Raw genomic sequence first — 19,471 nt, forward strand, 5'->3', positions numbered from 1 at the left:
GCTGTAGGCTGACAGCTGTAGCTCCAATTGGACCCCTAGCCTGGGAACCTCCATATGCCACAAGCGCAGCCATAGAAAAGCAAAAAAAAAAAAGTTCTAAATTTGTAACCAATCCACAGGTAAGTGATCCACAAGTGATAACCACATACTGACTAAAGAAACATGTAAACTGGCAACTGGTTACAACTAAAGAACACTCAACTGGGTGTCTGGAGCCTCAATTCTAGTTCCAGCCATGTCACTAGCTAGCTTGGGAGTAAGTTCACCCTCCCAAAGTCAGCTTCTTCATCTTTGAAACAAGGTGAAGAAAGAGGATCTCAATGAAACAACGCCGTCTTCTCTATCAGTTTGATTACTTTATCATTTCATAAATCTACATTGGTTTTATAGGATCCTAACCTCATGTTTTACAGACATAAAGAAAATGATTTTTCTTTTTCTTTTTTTTTTTCTTGTCTTTTTGCCTTTTCTAGGGCCGCTTCCCACGGCACATGGAGGTTCCAAGGCTAGGGGTCTAATTGGACCTGCAGCCACCAGCCTGCGCCAGAGCCACAGCAACTCGGGATCCGAGCCTCATCTTCGACCTACACCACAGCTCACTGCAACGCTGGGTTCTTAACCCACTGAGCAAGACCAGGGATCGAACCCGCAACCTCATCGGTCCTAGTTAGATTCTTTAACCACTGCGCCACGACGGGAACTCCTATATTTTTTTTTTTTTTTAAGAAAATGAGTTTTTCCACAGTTCTTACAGAAATAGCCTCAGACAGCCTCAAAGTCAGGCCATCTTTACATTCCTTTGTTTTTATTCTTGGTCCTAATGACTCAATGTACAATCTTTTTCTGCCAGAAGTGGCTCTCTTAGCAATGCTGTTGCCCAAACAAGACCCACTGCTTACATCAGAGGCCTCTAGAACGAAGGTACCTACGAGGTTTGCGAGGCTGCTTCAGGTGAGGAGAAGACTTAGTATCTCTGCCTGTAGATGAACGCTTCCTTCCCTGCTTTTCATTTAAATCAAAGAAAAATTGACAGGCTGATTCTTCCTGGAATGGTCAAAGGTAGAAGAGTAAATGTTATTAAACTAACCTATAAACAAGTAGCCAACCATGCATACTCAAGGGAGCATTCCTGCCATGTCATGTCTATCTTTCCTTCCAACCCTTTCTGCCTCTTCTGGAGAAGAAAAGTATCTTTCCAGTCCTGATGCCTGGACTCTTGGTTATACTTCTCAACACCTATCCAAGCTACCACCAAATTCATCCCTTTGGAAATGCAAATTAAAATGCAGGTTAGACAGTGATTCTTGCCAAAAAACAGAATAGCATGAACCTACACAAATTCCTTCTCCTTTCTCTGCCATTGTGCAGTATTACAATTTCATAGGTCAAACAACTCTGAGTTTTAATAAAAAAGATAAGAAGTTTGCTCAGAAAAAAAGTCTGAGAGGAGTTCTCTTGTGGCACAGAGGGTTAAGTGATATCTGGTATTGTATTATCACTGCAGCAGCCTGGGTCACTGCTATGGCGTGAGTTCGATCCCTGGCCCGGGAACTTCTACATGCTGTGGCCGAAAAAAGAGAAATTTCTTCAGAGTGAATCTTATTTACCTACTACCACTCATTATAAAATCACAGATTACACTGCTACCAAGTTAGATCTTGCCTAAAAAGAACAGAGAATTACCTTTAAACAAGGGAAGATTTACATGTGTAACCCCAACATATGAACAAAGTTTAGACAAGAAAGACTTAAAATATGAAACTGTTAACCCCAAACTACAATTAAAAAAAAAAAAAAATTGAGCTTCCTTGAAATCTACTAAGGCTTTCTAAACATCTCCTGATTTCCCAAAGTGGGGGGAAAGATTTATATTCTAGGGATTAAACTTGATTTATGAACTACACTATAACCAGGAAAAGAACACCTGTATTGGGCAATCCTGCCCAGAGAATGCACCTCTCCTCTCAGTCAGAACATACCTCAGGGGCAGGAATTTGCTTTCCTATAGATGCTTCTTTCCCAGATTTTCTGTAAGGGTTTTCAGTGACATCTGGAGGCTGTTTTACCAGTTCTGCTGCATCCATTAGTTTCATGGGAACAATACTGAATGCATAAAGATACTTTGAAGAAGAATAACATAATAATATTAAAGGAAATACTATTATGTAAATGTAATTAACCTATCTTACTGTGAAAATTTCACATAAAGCTTCAGAAACTGAGTAAGATTAAAGAGCAGCAACCAGCCTACCTATGGTTCAGAGAATCTGTAGCAATGCCATTTCAGTGAGCTCTGCATGGGCTAACCAAGGACTGATGAAATAACAGGCAACTAATCAAAGCCAAGCCCTTGCACAAAACAACTATCACTGCAAGGCCCAGGGGGACTTGCTCCATAAACCAAATTGTTTGTCTCTCAGTCCTTTATTTTTGTGCACTTTGTCAACAGAATCGCTGCATTGCCATTTTTTTCTAATGAAAACTAAACTGGACAAGTTAATGTTTCCCTCTGACTTGATACAATTTCTGGTACATATGCTGATAAATTTTCTTAAGGGCTAGTAGCAAAGAAGTAAATATTCACAGAGATTATCTAAATCTTGGACTAATGGCACAGATATTGAAAACTTTACATAAGATGTGAATATATGCCTAACCTCACTACTGGTCAAGGAAATGCAACTAATTTATGATAATACACAATCTTCTATCAGGATGGCTAAAGCTTTATAAAAATGTGACACTACTCATTAAGAATGTAGACAGAAAACAGACTCATACACTGCTGGTAGGGTGTAAACTGAAACAAAATTTTGAGATGAATTTAATAATACTTGCCAAATTTTAAAATGTGCATACTCTTTGAGTGAAGTACACATTGCTTAGGGCTCAGGCTAACATGTCCCTGAAAGTAAAGCAACAGACTATAAATACTGTGCGTGACACTCAGTCTTGAAAGGGCAGTTTAAAAAATTACAAATTGCAATTTGAAAAGAATGCACTGGGCTTAAAAACTTAAGGTATTATGGAAAAAAACAAAATATGTATTGGCTTATCTTTTGCATGTGCACAGTTTATGGCATATTACAGTGTGATAATCTTCAGATGATGATGATGATGATGATGATGATTGTCCTTTAGGGCTGCCCCCATGGCATATGGAGGTTTCCAGGCTAGGGGTCCAATTGGAGCTGTAGCCGCTGGCCTACACCACAGCCACAGCATCTCGGGATCCAAGCCGCGTCTGCAACCTACACCACAGCCCACAGCAGTGCTGGATCCTTAACCCACCTAAGCGAGGCCAGGGATCGAACCCTGAGTCCCCATGAATGCCAGTTGGGTTTGTTAACTGCTGAGCCATGATGGGAACTACTAGTCTTCAGATTATTTCTCCCACTTGACTGACTGTCCTAATTTTTAGCTCTCCCAATTCACAATATCATGCTTTCAGCCCTAAAGAATCAGAAACGCTCTCAAGCAAGTGAGAAAAACAGCATACTTCCCTGGTATATTCTCTTTCATTCACCTGCACTGTTTTCCAGTACACAGACAGATTCCAGGCATCACTAAGATTTCCCAAAGCCAAGGAAGGCTTGGGTTAAATCCTTGAGAAGATTATATTTCTGCTAAATGAAATTGCTAAAAGAAGCAAAGTGGAGTTCCCACTGCAGCTCAGTGATAACGAGACCAACTAGAATCCATGAGGACATGGGTTCAAACCTTGGCCCTGCTCAGTGGGTTAAGGATCTGAAAGTGCAGTGAGCTGCAGTGTAGATTGCAGACGCAGCTCAGATTTGGTGTTGTGGTGGCTGTGGTGTAGGCTGGCAGCTGCAGCTCCAATTCCACCCCTAGCCTGAGAACCTCCATATGTCTTGGGAATGGCCCTCAAAAAAAAAAAAAAAGGAAAAAGAAAAAAGAGAGAGAGAAGCAATCAAAGCAAGAGCGCCATCTGAGGTCAAACTCATGAAAAATATAGAGATAAGCACATGGATGTGGGAAGAAAGGAGCATCACTCATTTGAAATTTTGCCTTTGTTCCATTGGGCCTCTCTCTCCAAACCCTATTCTAAAATCTTCTACAAAGGACCCAAGAGAACCGGACCTTTCATTATCGTTACAAAGAGTAAAGTTACTAAAATGCTGGGTCATTGCAGCTGGGGAGAAGACAAGACCTGAATGCTAAACTGGGCAAGTGGAACATTTATCAGGCAGATGATGAACACTAACCAAACACCAAATACTCAAAATTTACCTTTTTCTTTTCTGGATTTCCAACATTTGCCAGAGCTATGAACCTGGTGGCATGCTGTGCATTTTCCTGCAGAACGATGTGATTTCTATAATATATTTGAGAGATAACAGGTTACTATCAACTAACTTTACCTCTGATCTGCAGTTATGAAATATGTAGACTTCATGGAGCCATGAAAAGAGCTCACGTCCTTAAAAAAAAAAAAAAAGAGAGAGAGAGAGAGAGAGAGCACAGGTCCTGAGTCCATCACCATGAGTTAACAATCTCAGATGTTACCGTCTAGGAGAATCATCATCCCTACTTCCCAGGGCTGCTATTCGGAAAAAATAAGATCGCATATCTGAAAAGCACAAAAAACTCCAACTTTTGGTTAGAAGAGTTGGAAAACTGGAAAAATGCTGATAACTGCTGAAGCTAGGTGATGGGTTCAGGTGGGTTCATTATACTATTCTCTCTTCTGCGTAATAAAAAGCTAAAATGAAAACCAAAGAGAAATGAGTTTTAAATGGAAAAAACATGCTTCAAATAGTAATATATGGTATGATTTCATTTTGTTAGGAAAAATATAAAAACACATTGTCTATGTTTCATAGAAAAAAATGTTAAGTGTGTTTATTATGGATAGTTAAGGGGGTTTGTTACAGCTCTGGTTACAAAGTTGTAAGGGTTTTTGGTTTGCTGGGGTTTTTTTTTATCAGCTTCATTAGATCTAATTCAAATACCGTACAATTCACCAGTTTGTAGTATATTCATATATATTAAACCACTACCACAATCTAATTTTAGAACATTTTTATCACCTAAAAAAAGAAACCTTGTATCTATTAGCAGTCATTTCCCATTTCCCTCCAACTAACCTCTGACAACCAAGTAGTCTCTCTCTATATGGATTTGCCTATTCTGGACATTATGGATAAATGGAATCATACAGTATTTTGTGTCATATAATATGCGGCATTTCTTTTATTTAGAATAATGTTGGAATTCCCGTCGTGGCGCAGCGGAAACAAATCCCGCTAGGAATGATGAGGTTGCTCAGTGGGTTAAGGATCCAGCGTTGCCGTGAGCTGTCATGTAGGTCACAGACACGGCTGGGATCCCGACTTGCTGTGGCTGTGGCATAGGCTGGCAGCTACAGCTCCGATTAGACACCTAGTCTGGGAACCTCCACATGCCGCAGGTGCGGCCCTAGGGGAAAAAAAAAAAATAGAACAATGTTTTCAAGGTTCACCCATGTTGTAGCAATGTATCAGTACTTCATTCCTTTTTCTTACTGAATAACATCCCACAGAACGGATATACATACCACTCTTTATTTATCCATTCATCAGGTAATGGATATTTAGGTCATTTCCACTTTTTGGCTATTATCAATAATGCTGTTATGACCACTGTGTACATGGGAACCTATGTTGACATTTCACTCGGTGTAGGAGTGGAACTGCTGAGACATATGGTTAGGAAATGCCAAACAGTTCTGCAAAGCAGTTGTACCATTTTACATTCCCACCAGCAGGGTATGAGGTTGCAATTGCTCCACATCCTGGTCAAAACTCATTATTTGCCATTTTGATTATAGCCATCCTAGAGGGGTGAAAAGTACTATCTCATTGTGGTTTTGATTTGGATTACCCTAATGCTAATGATGTGTGAGCATCTTTTCAAGTGCCTACTGACCACTAGTTTATGTTCTTCAGAGAAATGTATATTCGTACCCTTAAAAGTTAAACAGATTTTGAGTTGCTTGTTCCTATAACCTTTCTGTTTTCAGTTCATGGTTTTAGAGAACAAAGTTTTTTCTGGAATGTATATACGGAGATATAAAAGAAAAATCTGGAGTACCTATGAATATATCTTAGGCTGCAGGATTATAACGAAACGGCAGGTTATATTCCTCTTTTTGCTCACCTATATTTTTTTTTTACTTTCAGCAACACATACATTGCTTTAGCATTTAAAAAAAAGTTTTTATAAATCATTTTAGAGATTATCCACGCCCTTTACACTGAAGATCTTTGAGAATTAACTTTACCTAGCTCTATTACTTATAAAACATTGGTTTTATTTTCATCCTTTAAAAAAAAAAATCAACCTCCAAACTATATGAAAAGAGAGAGAGACAGAGACTTGATCCAAGTTTTTTTTTTATCCGAATTGAAATACTTCCTAGGTGATTACACTAAGTTTAAGACTATACAAAGAGTACTATTTAACCTGATCAAAACAGGACTTACTGAAGCATCAAGCAATGATTAAAAAGTACTGTAATCTCAGACCCTCAACCTTTTCAGTGGCTCTATATTGTCTAATTCCTTGTATTTTAAATTAGGAAACCAAACTCAGGAATGATTTGAAGGTCACCGATTTCATGCCAGAGTAACTAAAAGGAATTAAGATGTCACGTGGCCAAAATGAATGTGAAAAGTTTACACAAAAAATCCAAGGTAAATTCTTCAAAAACCCACTAAGAATGAAATGCTACTCACCGATATGGAAGCCTCTCATAATAGGTCTTTTCCAAAGCAGCAAAATGATATCTGGGTTTTAAGCCTGCGGCAAGACTGGAGATCAAAGCAGAGCCACATTTTTTGGTATCCACTTCTCCCTAGTAAAGGGAAACTCAGTCATCATAACAGACCTAGGAGTTATCAAGAAATGCAGAGAAGTAAGACACAGTGATATGTCTTTGGAATCTTTACGAGGCTACAATGTGGGAAGTAGGATTCGCATCATGAAATCCATACTTCTGGCCCTCAGAGAAATCTCAAACAATATAGGGAACTGGGCTAATGTGAATGCAGAAATAGGAATTGGTGGAAATCAGAAGTTAAAAGGGAAGATAACTCTTCTATACTAAGATGCAATACAAGGTTTATTAAAATCTTTTTTTGAAAAGTAAGTACTCTCTCTCTGGAGCCCAGATGGTGCTTCCATAATTTGCTTTGTTGTGCTCCTGTGTTTTGATGATACAGTCACAGTCATTGCAGAAAATCAAAATTAAAAGTGAGCTTTCAGGGTCCCTAGGACCTATAGAGTATTCGGCATAGAATATTCAAGAACTTCATTATATAAGCGTATAATCCTTTATTTTGCTTCAGTCAAGGAAGGTGTGTTTTGTGGAAGGACATAACCATGCTCTTATTACAAAGTTTGTAACATAAAGTTTGTGAAAATTTAGGCTTGTTCCCAGAACATGCCTAGCTTCCATTAACAACAAATTATGTGATCTCTCATCCATAACATTATTTATGAACTTCATTCTAAGAGATACTGGCTGTAAATAAAGAAATTACCAAAGTTAATTTTTCATTACGTAAAGCAAAAACTTCCTTTTGTCTTAGGCTCGCCTCCTCCAGTTTCTGCTGAGGAGTGGGGATTTGGCTTTGAGGTTAAGTGTAGTAATAGAGACTAGTGAACTATGTTGTTTTCTCCTCTACAAATATCTTATATGATTACTTATAAATTTTCATCAAAATCAACTTTAGTCAAAAATGGTTAACTTTTCTAGCACCCCCATAATGAAAGAGCCTCCTTCTTTTTATTCTTCCTTACAGAATATCACAAGTCTCTTTCCCTTCCATCATCACTAAGGCAGACTTTCTCTGGATCTTTCTGAGTTTTGCTATATCTTCTCTGTGCTGCAACCAGCATGCCTCTTGTATTCTAATGGAAGAATAACCATGGGTTTGCAGAAAGGAAAGAGACCATTTTCCCTTCTCCTTTCAATATCTTGACAATGCCAAGTATTTTGTTGGCCTTTCTGATCATGGACACATTGTGCTAAAGTTGGTACAGAGTGGTCTACAAGGCCCTTTTCTGGATCATCACTGACTACTCTGCATCTAGGAATTGAAATTTGTCCCTAAATGGATTCTTGCATTTTCCTTCAAGGAAGCTCAGCTGATGCCTTCTGCCCTCACATACAACTTTTCAAGGCCTTCCTTAGGCTATTTCCATAAAAGTAGCTCCCCATGATAGCTGTCACTCACCAACCTGGGGTACAAGCTCTTCTACATTGCTTATAAAAATATTTATATCAAATGCAATGGTATGCTCCAACACATTCCAACATTAAATCTTTCCCATTAGAGAAGTACTAAGTTTTCAAAATAGTGTTTCCTAACTTTTTTTTTTTTTTTTTGCTTTTTAGGGCCACACGTGTGGCATATGGAAGTTTCCAGGTTAGGGGTGGAATTGGAGCTGCAGCTGCAGGCCTATGCCACAGGCAGAGAAACACAGGATCCGAGCTGCATCTGCTACCTTGCAGCTGCAACTGCCAACCTACACCTCATAGCAACACCAGATCCTTAACCCACTGAGCAAGGCCAGGAACCGAACCTACATCCTCATGGTTACTAGTCAGGTTCACTACCACTGAGCCACAACAGGAACTCTGTTTCCCAACTTTAGATGACTAGCCTCAATCCCATGATTTCCTCTTTTAAAATATTTTGATGGCCAAAAAGATATAATCTGGAATAAAAAGGGGGAAATAAAACCACGGAGCTGCCACTAGCTATAAATCTTTTCACTGAAAGTTAGTGACCCCTCAAAAAATATTAAGAAGCTTAAGAAAGGGTAATTTTTTTAAAAACATTCATATATAATTAAGACTTCACCAATCTTGGAGTTCCTGTTGTGGCTTTGGAAATGAACCCAACTAGTATCCATAAGGATGTGCATTCAATCCCTGGCCTCACTCAGTGAGTTAAGGATCTGGCACTGCCACAAGCTGCAGTGTAGGTCGCAGATGTGGCTGGGATCTAGCACTGCTGTGGCTGTGGCGCAGGCCAGCAGCTGTAGCTCAGATTCAACCGCTAGCCTGGGAACTTCCATATGCCACAAATATGGACCTAAAAAGCAAAAAAGACTTCACCAATCTTATTTGTGAATCATGCTTTCATAAGATCAACTTTTGCTTTGGTTAGCTGATAAGGCTTTAGCCAGAAAAAATACAGTAAAAAAAGATTTCTACTGAAAGGAACTAAGAGCTGAAATACTCATATAAAGAGCAAGAAAAAGTTCATATTAAGCCACTGCAATTTGCTTTTAGGAATTCCAACTGAACAAACACTACTCACAGAAGAATTCCCAAAGTTCCCCACATACTTGGGCCATGGGGATGTGAGTAAGATATCAACACCCTTAAACTGGGGTGTTGAACACAGCATTATTCTCAGGGAAGACACATCCTTGGGACTAAAACTGTAACCTGGGACAGGCTCATTTAAGGACTCTGTCCCACTGAGGTACACAATCTGCAGCCCCGAGCTTCCAGTGAAGATTCCTTTACGACCTGGATTAAAAGAAAAATGTACAAGTTTTAGTCAAACTGCAGAATGAAATGTCACTCTGGTGATGAATCTCTTTCCTTAGGCTCCAACTGTCCCACCTCCCTGCCTTTTCTAAACTCCCCTACAGCCCCACTTCCGATTCTTAGGTCTCAATGCTAGATGCTACAACAGTCCTCCTGTTTAGTAAGTAAGAGCAGCCCTTACGCACTGGATGCTGGAACCCACAGTTCAGCCTGACTGTCCCCAGTGCATGACAAATGAAAACACTTGGGAAGCACTGATTAAGAAAATGGCTCTCTGGAGTTCCTGTCATGGCTCAGCGGCTAACGAACCCGACTAGCATCCATGAAGACATGGGTTCAATCCCTGGCCTTGCTCCGTGGGTTAAGATTCCGGCGTTGCTGTGGGCTGTGGTGTAAGTCGCAGACGCAGCTCAGATCCTGAGTTGCTGTGGCCATGGTGTAGGCCAGCAGCTATAGCTCCAATTCGACCCCTAGCCTGGGAACCTCCATATGCTGTGGGTGGGGCCCTGAAAAGACAAAAAAAAATTTTTTTTAATTTAAAAAAAAGAAAAAGAAAATGGCCTTCTGCCTTCTAGAGACTCTATATGGACTAAAAGATATCGAGAACTTGGACACAGGGAGAGGCAATGAGAAGAAAAAATAATTGCAGTTCTGACTAAGCGATAGTGTAGAACAGATGTACTCTTGTAATCATGAAGGCAGAAGCTTCCAAAATGAAGGAAAACATTCAGAAAAGGCAACTACTAGGGAAAAATTAAGAGATGCTGCCATCTTCTAAATTTACTCCTGGCTTGTGCCCTTGATTCTATTCCCTCCTGTTGCCTCAAAGACCTTGCTCCATCAATTTTCACCTCCCTTTTACCTACTGAGTCTCTTCTCAAATGGCACTTCCCATACTAACTCATAATGGAACACACATATTAACTAACAAAGAATAATAAAGAATAAAGGAACATACACACTGATAAAAAAGAACACGCATACTAACAAAAAACCATAAAAGAAGCATTTACAGCAAAAGAAATGTAGAAGCTTCCTAAAGAAATGAGAGACCAAGGAGTTCCCATTGTGGCGCAGTGGTTAATGAATCCGACTAGGAACCATGAGGTTACGGGTTCAATCCCTGGCCTTGCCCAGCAGACTGGGGATCAGGGGTTGCCGTGAGCTGTGCTGTGGCTCTGGCATAGGCTGGCGGCTACAACTCCAATTTGACAAAAAAAAAAAAAAAGAGGAGTTCCCGTGTGGCGCAGTGGTTAACGAATCCGACTAGGAACCATGAGGTTGCGGGTTCGGTCCCTGCCCTTGCTCAGTGGGTTAACGATCCGGCATTGCCGTGAGCTGTGGTGTAGGTTGCAGATGCGGCTCGGATCCCGAGTTGCTGTGGCTCTGGCGTAGGCTGGTGGCTACAGCTCCGATTCAACCCCTAGCCTGGGAACCTCCATATGCCGCGGGAACGGCCCAAGAAATAGCAACAACAACAACAACAACAACAAAAAAGACAAAAAAAAAGAAAGAAAAAAGAAAAAAAAAGGACCAAGAGAGAGGGACTATGAAGAGCAGTTGAGCCATTTTAGAAAAAAATGAGTTGAATGACCATGGTGGAGGGAAGGGGAAAGATGGAGAAGAAAAGCAAAATTTGATAGTGATTTTTTTAAAGAACCGCTAAGTTTCAGGGGGTTATGAAGGAACAATTTTAACCTAGAATTAAAGAATGGACCTGAAATCAGAAAAAGGACAAAAGCGGAATTCCTGCTGTGGAGCAGCGGAAATGAATCCGACTAGTACCCATGAGGTTGTGGGTTCGATCACTGGCCTCACACGGTGGGCACTGCCATGAGCCATGGTATAGGTCACAAACTCAGCTCAGATCCCACGTTGCTGTGGCTGTGGTGTAGGCTGGCAATTACATCTCTGATTTGAGCCCTAGCCTGGGAACTTCCATACGCCCCAGATGTGGCCCTAGAAAGCAAAAAGAAAAAGGACAAAAGTAGTGAAAAACAAGGATTAGCACTAAAGACTTGAGTTTTTCAAAACCTTAATGAAACCTAGAACTATAGGAAATTTGGAGTTTAATGAACACTGTATATATCTAGCAATGTTATATGGTGAGACCACATATAAGGAATTTTTTTTTAAAACACAATTTATACCTTAAGTACTCCAAACACTGTAGTCAAGTAGATTATTTCTCTAGTTGGCTGAAAGAGTACATATGGGTTGTAGAAGTTACAAGGAGACTGAGGCGAGGAGGGAGACAACAGAGGAAAAATACTGTGGTCTTAAGCGTATAGACATAGACTTTAGAAAGAAACCCCCTGATCTCCATTCTCTCAAGCAGTAATGACAGAAGAACCCAGTCACAAATTTCCTGGGACATGTTATGTTCATTACAAGCACACAAAATATCAACTTACCCAGATAAGTAATGTTTTCAGCTAATTCACACCCATCAACATCTTGGAAATATTTTACTGTTTCCTGGTTATTGGCACCCAGCACATATGTCTGAATAGGAGCTAGTGAGAGAAACAGACATGACATCAGATAGTTACCAGACCTGCTTTAGAACTTGAGAACTGCTTCCCCACAGGAAAAGCACTCATAGCAGAAGTAAAGAGTCTGCAATCCTATATATGGAACATGCTCACCGCATAGGATATCCTACACCCAACCGTGTGGGCTATTAAACGGTATAAGCTGATGAAGTAACATTTTACAGAAGATGGTCAATGTAGTTAGGAAAACACAGATCCAAAAGAGCTTAAAAAACACTGCAACTGGAAAAAGGAAAGGGCACATATTTGGTTGCATTGATTCAGCTCCTTCCTATGGAGAAGAAAATTCTTTTCCTGGAACTAAATCCAACCAAATTCAATACATCAACATTTGGATGCAGAGGCCTTCTTTCCAGGTCAATGCAGAGGTCAAAGGCAAACTTTTAAATTAAATCACTAATGTGTGAAAAACAACCCAGCAAGAACCATGCAGCCCTGAAACTTTGTTAGTAATCTTATGTTAAAAATATGTTCTGTACCTTTCTTGACGCCAGTTTTATACTCCTCCCATTCAGTATCTGGAGCGGAACCAAAGAAATTTCCTACACACAACAGCAGCTAAAATGAGTTTTTTAAACAGATATATGAGATTTTTAAATATCAAACAGGACATAATTGATAGTAACATTATTCAGCTACAGCTAATTACCCTACTTAATGATCTCAACCCAGTTTTCTCCTTAGTCAATTTAAAGAATTGCTATACATAATTCTTTAGCAACAACTGGAACAGTTAGTCTGATTCTACAAATTACTAAACTTTGGCTCACTGGCTGTCAGATTCATGCTGGGGAAGGGAACAAGCGGGTCAGGGAGAAACTGAGAAATCAATGTCGAAGAATCCCGCTGTGAAATACAAAACTTTAAATATTAGATATGCTGAGAGATATAGGGCATAAAGGACACACTTCTTGTATGCTGGTTGTCCTACTCAATTTTTAACCCATTGAACAAATTATTCCCATACCTACAATACTCTTCTGGACTCTAAGAATTTACAGTCTAGTGGGCAACCACACACAACAATTACAAAGGGCTCTTTAGTTTGTGAAGCATTTGCACATACACTATCTGACCTCACCCATACCACATAGTCATGAACTACATCTGTGCTTCCCAAACCCAGTGGTCAGAACCATTTAGGGAAGTTTTGCTAGTCTGTTTTCAGTTTTGTGTACAGTAAAAAAGTAACGAGATTCATATTCAAAAAGTATAAAAAGGTCTACAGTAAACGCTAATGTGTGAAAAACAACCCAAACCACCCTTCAGCTACTGAATTCTCATGCTCACAAAAGGAACTCAATCTAGCCAAAAAAAGGAGAGTGTGGGTTCAATTGAGAAATGTATAAAGGAGCCCAAACTTTATTTTAGTATGTTTGATTACAACAGTCAAATTAAATGCAGTAAAAAGAAACATCTTACATCAAAGCTTCCACTTTTCTTTTGAATTGCTCGAACTCTATTGAATAAAATATCAAACTTTCCTTCAACATCGCCACAAGCCAAGCTGCAAAGAAGAGACAAATGTTAAGGCAATTCAGGACACACAAATAGGCCTGCCAGATAGATAATGGTATATACTAGTCTTCCTGGATCAGGGAACTATGCGACCTAGTCTTTCTGAAATTATCTGAGAGGTTCAATGCATGTGAACTATTAATGACCACTGGGCAGCGCCACCTAAAGGTCTCAACAATATTTTCAACTCACCATATATAAAATTAAGCCTACATTTCCCTCCAAAATTGAGCCAGCTTCTTCTCACTGCCAAGTTTGTGAATGGACCTACTACTGACTTGGTTACCAGAAGTCAAAAACCCTCCATCCAATCATCAAATCTCATCAATCCCTTTTTTACAAGTATCTTTCACAGTCATCCTGACCTTTTCATTTCCACTGTTATTATCTTAGCACAGGTCTTCGGTCATCCATTCAACAAACACACTCTGGATAGCTACAACATGCTTGCTAAGTGCAATATGGCAAGTACTATGCTAAAGATATGTTAGGTATATAAAGAAGAGGAAGACTCAGTTCAAACCTCAAAGAGTTCACAATCAGGGAAGGGGAAAATACTCTGATAAGTTTATATGAAAAAGGGCAATAATAGGAGGTACATGTAAAATGTTAGGGGGTAGGGAGGTAGAAATCGGCATGAGTTGAAATTTGTAAGGTGAACTGGCCCTAAGTTGTGAGGAAACTTGGTCTATTATCTCATTTCCGAGTTGATTTTTTTTTTTCCTGGCCATGCCGGCAGCATACAGAAGTTCCAGGGCCAAGGGTTGAATCCATGCCACCACAGTGACCCAAGCCACAGCAGTAACGACCCTGGCTCCTTAACCCACTGAGCCAACAGGGAACTCTTCTGAGTTTTTATAATTCTGATATGTATGGTTTTTCCACTTCTCATATTTTCTTAAAGTCTTTTAACTAATCTTGAAAGATTGCCATTCTTACTGTTTTATCCTATGTCTTTCTGGTGTGCTTTATTGTCCATATCACTGAATATTTTCAAGCTGGAGAGAGACAAAATATATCTGTTTTAGAAAGATCATTTTAGTAACAGTGTAAAAGATAGTCTAGAGAAACAAGTGACTATAAGCAAAAATACCAGCAAAGAGGGCAATGTCAAATGAAGACAGGGAGGAGAGAAACATGAGAAATTTAAAATTCTGAGAACTTGAACACAAACTGGAGTGAGAAGAATGGAGAATTACAAGGCTGAGCAACTGAGAGTCTTGTGGTTATGACAGAGGCAGAATCAGAGAGAAATATAATGAATCTGCTACTGGATATGACGTAGAGAATGTGCTTACATTTCCTCTAATACCTTCCCTCTTCCTGTCCATCTTACATAAGGCCAACAGTTTAACGTTCTTTCCTCAACAACATTAAGACAACTCACTGCCTGAGGAACCACTGCTTTCCACAACTCCCTGATCTCTCTTCCCAGTGCTTTCTCCCAGTTTCCATAACAGAAATCTTCCCTATGTCACACTGATCGCTCTGGTTCTGCCATTCCCTTGGAGTACTCACTTCTCCCAACAGTCCCACACTACCCATCTTGAGTCTAAATTCTTCCCATCCTTCAAGGCTGAGCATATCTCTAAAGCCTTCCTGACCAGCTCAGAAAGTCCTCTTCTCAAAAATTTAGAAACCCACACAGCTTTTCAGAGCTGTCTTCTAAGCACCAGCTCTCCTAGGAAGCCCTCCAGCCTCTACCAGTTACCTGGTGCTCCCACAGGATCCTGCACTTCCTCTCTCATAGCAGTTGTCACATGGAATTACATCTGTTTTGGGGAGAGCCATTGCCTGGTTGTACATCGTAAGACACATCTTAAAATTCATCATCTTCTCATCTGGACCCGTTTCCCATGCTTCCCATTCCACTGAAGAAAGAAATCTAGGACCAGGACAGTACTGACTGCTCACTCATAACCAAACCATCTCTAAACCCTGTTGATGTCCTCTCCTTTTTTCTTTTCTTTTCTATTTATTTATTTATTTTACTGCACCCATGCATAAGTTCCCCAGCCAGAGATAGAAACTCGTGTCACAGAAGTGACCCCAACAGTAGTGACAACGCCGGATCCTTAACCTGCTAGGCCACCAGGGAACTCTGATGTCTTATGCTTAGGAAACTCGAATCCTGACACTTTTCCACTGTCGTCACTCTACCTAACCCTAGCTGTCTTCTACTTTGGCTCTACTTGTTCCTCACAGTACAGCCAGAATTGCTTTCCAAAACGAAAATCTGATCATGCCAAGACATTCTTAAACATTGCAATGGCATTTTTAGGATAAGGACAAAACTATTAACCAAGGTTCAATCATCATTTCCTTGATGCCTCACCTTAAGCTAAATATCCTATATACACCCTCCCAGAATCATGAACATTTTCCTCCCAACATTTATCAGGACTGTAATTCAACATGTTTCTGGATTCTCTGATATCCTTTCCTCTAAACTATAAGATCCATCAGGCCAGGAACTCCATCTATGCAACGTCTAGCACAGGACCTGGCACACTGCAACTGCTCAGTGAATACTGTTGAATGAATGGCTGGATAAAGCCTTCTCCTCACCACCCCGTCAAAAAGCGCGCCAAGGCACAGGCCCTATTTCTCTCTCCTGTCCATCACGGCCCAGGGCCCATCAATAAACCCCATGCCTGCAATTTTTAGTTAATAAATATAGGCCGGGGAGAAATGATGAGGAAATGTCAGAGGTCAGGACGGCCTAACACGGAGGAGGCCTGACGCTGGGAGCTTCTGCCTATCCCAGCTAGGGCTGCCAAGAGTTCTTTTCGGAAGCGAAAATGGCCTGGAAAAGAGGCCGGCCCCGGCCAGGAAAAGACGCGATCGCATCTCACCAGCCAATGCCCGGATCCCACTCCTTCCCCTTTTCCTCCACCCTTTCCGTTCTGAGAAAAACCGGTAGAGACACACACACGCACACAGGCACACAGACGCTTCAGACTCAGGGTCACTCACAGGCGCAGCGGTTTCTGAGCCATTCGCCCTAACAACCTGGTTACAACGACCTGCTTCAGCGAACGCACGCTCCTCCGGGAAATGAAATGCAGTCACACAGCAATAAGCCGTCTGCACGCCCAGCCAATGAAAGCTCAGTTACCTACGGAGAGCGCAGAGGGACAGAAGCCTCTCTCAGGTCGTTTTGCCTCGAGGAGGAATCCACCAAGAGCGTGAAGGAGGAAGAGGGACTGACTAAAAGGATTCCGATTGTAACTTATTTTGGGGCAGTTGAAATTATTGAGCTGCTAGAAAGCTCCTGGCACAACAATGGCCCCAACCTAACCATGTTACCCTCGTGGGAAACACAAACTTCTTCCACACGTGATCTTTGTAAGTTTCAAACTTAACAAAATGTCAAAAGAATAATGGCCATCGCCTGTATTCATAAGTGTCAACAAGTTGACAGATTTATTCTTCCCTCCCCGTTGTGTCCTTCGGAGTGCATAGCACTTTTATTGTCAGGGTCACTTGAAAGTAAATTGAAAACAGCCGGAGTATCTCAGCATGTATTACCTAAGAATAAGGACATCCTCTGACACAACCGTAACACCATTAATACACCTAAAAAAATAATCATTAGTTCAATAATATTCACCTAACACACATTTATATTTAAAAGTTCTTTTGTTCCCCCCCAAATTTATTTTATACCTTTATTTGTTTTAAGATCCAATCAAATTTCTCACTAGGATTCTGCTCTATCTTGTCTTTTGATCCACAGTAGCCGCCCCCCCACTCCGCCTCTTTTTAGTTTGTTTTTCATGACATCGGCTTTTTTTGAGAATTCAGACCAATTGGTAGATGACAACAGTTAAGGAGATGGAAACAAAGGAGAGTTCCTGACAATTGAGGGGCATGGAAGACTCACCACGGGCAGCCAAGCAATTAAAAATGAACTAAAACTTAAAATAAGTTCAGGGAGAACAAATTTCTGGTTTTCCTCACAACTACTACTATGCTTTTTTGGGAAAAATCAAGTTAACTCTCCCATAAATTCTGATGCCCCTGTACTGCTGGCATGCTAAAGATGTAATTTTTTCTACTTTGGGGGTAATATAGCACAGCCCAGGAGTGGAGATGAAAACTGAATCCTGAAGAAGACTAATAGCTTGTCAAACATGGGCAGGTAATAATTTCAGGAAGAGAAAATAACAGTAACATATGAAAACTCATCCATGGGATTGTTATATTTATTATTATTATTATTATTATTATTATTATTATTATTTAGGGCCGCACTCGAGGCATATGGAGATTCCCAGGCTGGGGGTCAAATCACAACTACAGCCGCTGGCCTACACCACAGCCACAGCAATGCAGGATCTAAACAGCATCTGTGACCTACACCACAGCTTAACCCATTGAGCAAGGCCAGGGATCGAACTCACAACCTCATGGTTCCTAGTCAGATTCGTTTCCACTGAGCCACGATGGGAACTCCAAACATTTTAACATATATGGAATTCTGTGTTATCTTTACAATTTTCCAGCAAATCTAAATCTATTATAAAATAGAAAGTTTGTGAAAAACAATTCATCCATGAGAATTTAAGTTTGTTCAAGATGGCTGAATACAGCATTAAGTGTCAGAGTAATACGAAATAATATTGCATGCATGCTAAGAAATCTGGCTTTAGGAAACATTCTTCTCAAGCGCACAAGAAACAAGCAATCATCATGCGTTAGGCTACAAGTCTTAATAAATTCAAGAAGACAGAAATTACATCAAGTATCTGTTCTGAGCACAATGTCATGAAACTAGACTCTGGTAATAGGAGGAAATTGGAAATTCACAAACTCGTGGAAATTAAATAACACTCTTGAACAACCAATGGGCAAAACAAAAAAGAAAATCTTGAGACAAATGAAAATGGAAACATAACAAACCAAAATGTATGGATAAAGAAAGAGCAGTTGTAAAAGGAAAATATATAGCTATAAATGATTATACCAAGAAAAAAGAGATCTCAAACTACCTAACGTTATACCTCAAGATACTAGAAAAAGAAGAATAAACTAAGCCCAAAGCTAGCAGAAGGGAGGAAATAATAAAGATTAGAACAGAAATAAATGAAATAGAGAACAATAGAAAAGTTTCATCAGAAACTAAGAGTTGGTTTTGGAAAAGATAAAATTGACAAAGCTTTAGTTAAACTAACCAAGACACAGATAGGACTCAAATAAAATTATAAATTAAAGGAAGACCACAGAAATGCAAAGAATCATGAGACTATATGAGCAATTATCTGCCAACAAACTGGACAACCTGTAAGAAATGGATACATTCCTAGAAAAACATAACCCACCAAGCCTGAGTCATGAAGAAATGGAAAATCTGAACATATCAATAATGGGTGGAGTTCCCATTGTGGCTCAGTGGTAACAAACCCAACTAGTATCCATGAGAATGCAGGTTTGATCCCTGGCCTTGCTTGGTTGGTTAAGAATCCAGTGTTGCTGTGAGCTGTGGTGTAGGTCACAGATGCGGCTTGGATCCTGCATTGCTGTGGCTGTGGCACAGGCCAGCAGCTGCAACTCCAATTTGACCCCTGGTGGGAACTTCCATATGCCACAGGTGCGGCCCTAAAAAGAAAAAACAAAAAAAATAAAGAAAGAGGGAGTTCCCTTTGTGGCTCAGCAGGTTAAGAACCCAACTATTATCCATGAGGATGTAAGCTCAATCCCGGCCTCCCTCAGTGGGTTAAGGATCTGGCGTTGCCACAGGCTGCAGTGTAGGTCATAGGTGTGGTTCAGCTCCTGCATTGTTGTGGCTGTGGCGTAGGCCACAGCTGGAGCTCTGATTCAACCCCTA

General features: G+C 40.4%; 1 protein-coding gene across 5 annotated transcripts in view; it reads right to left on the minus strand.

Moving 5' to 3' along the window:
- Positions 1 to 16,725, minus strand: part of CWF19L1 (CWF19 like cell cycle control factor 1) — a 34,347-nt gene extending 17,622 nt beyond the window's left edge. Inside the window, exons 1-9 of one of the 5 annotated variants that reach the window (XM_047760654.1) lie at positions 16,618 to 16,725; positions 13,546 to 13,630; positions 12,603 to 12,681; positions 11,983 to 12,084; positions 9,333 to 9,547; positions 6,738 to 6,856; positions 4,252 to 4,336; positions 1,980 to 2,120; positions 930 to 1,044 (exon numbers count right to left, since the gene is read on the minus strand). In XM_047760654.1, coding sequence (XP_047616610.1) covers positions 930 to 1,044; positions 1,980 to 2,120; positions 4,252 to 4,336; positions 6,738 to 6,856; positions 9,333 to 9,547; positions 11,983 to 12,084; positions 12,603 to 12,681; positions 13,546 to 13,630; positions 16,618 to 16,640 — 964 coding nt within the window. In that variant the 5' untranslated portion in view covers positions 16,641 to 16,725. Of the gene's footprint in view, positions 1 to 929; positions 1,045 to 1,979; positions 2,121 to 4,251; positions 4,337 to 6,737; positions 8,394 to 9,332; positions 9,548 to 11,982; positions 12,085 to 12,602; positions 12,682 to 13,545; positions 13,631 to 14,580; positions 14,640 to 16,617 lie in introns of those variants that run through there. The other 4 variants (XM_047760655.1, XM_047760657.1, XM_047760656.1 and 1 more) reach the window with 4 other exon arrangements.
- Positions 16,726 to 19,471: the final 2,746 nt, after the last annotated feature.

The sequence above is a fragment of the Phacochoerus africanus genome, chromosome 15, assembly GCF_016906955.1.
Source record: "Phacochoerus africanus isolate WHEZ1 chromosome 15, ROS_Pafr_v1, whole genome shotgun sequence".
NCBI lineage: Eukaryota > Metazoa > Chordata > Mammalia > Artiodactyla > Suidae > Phacochoerus > Phacochoerus africanus.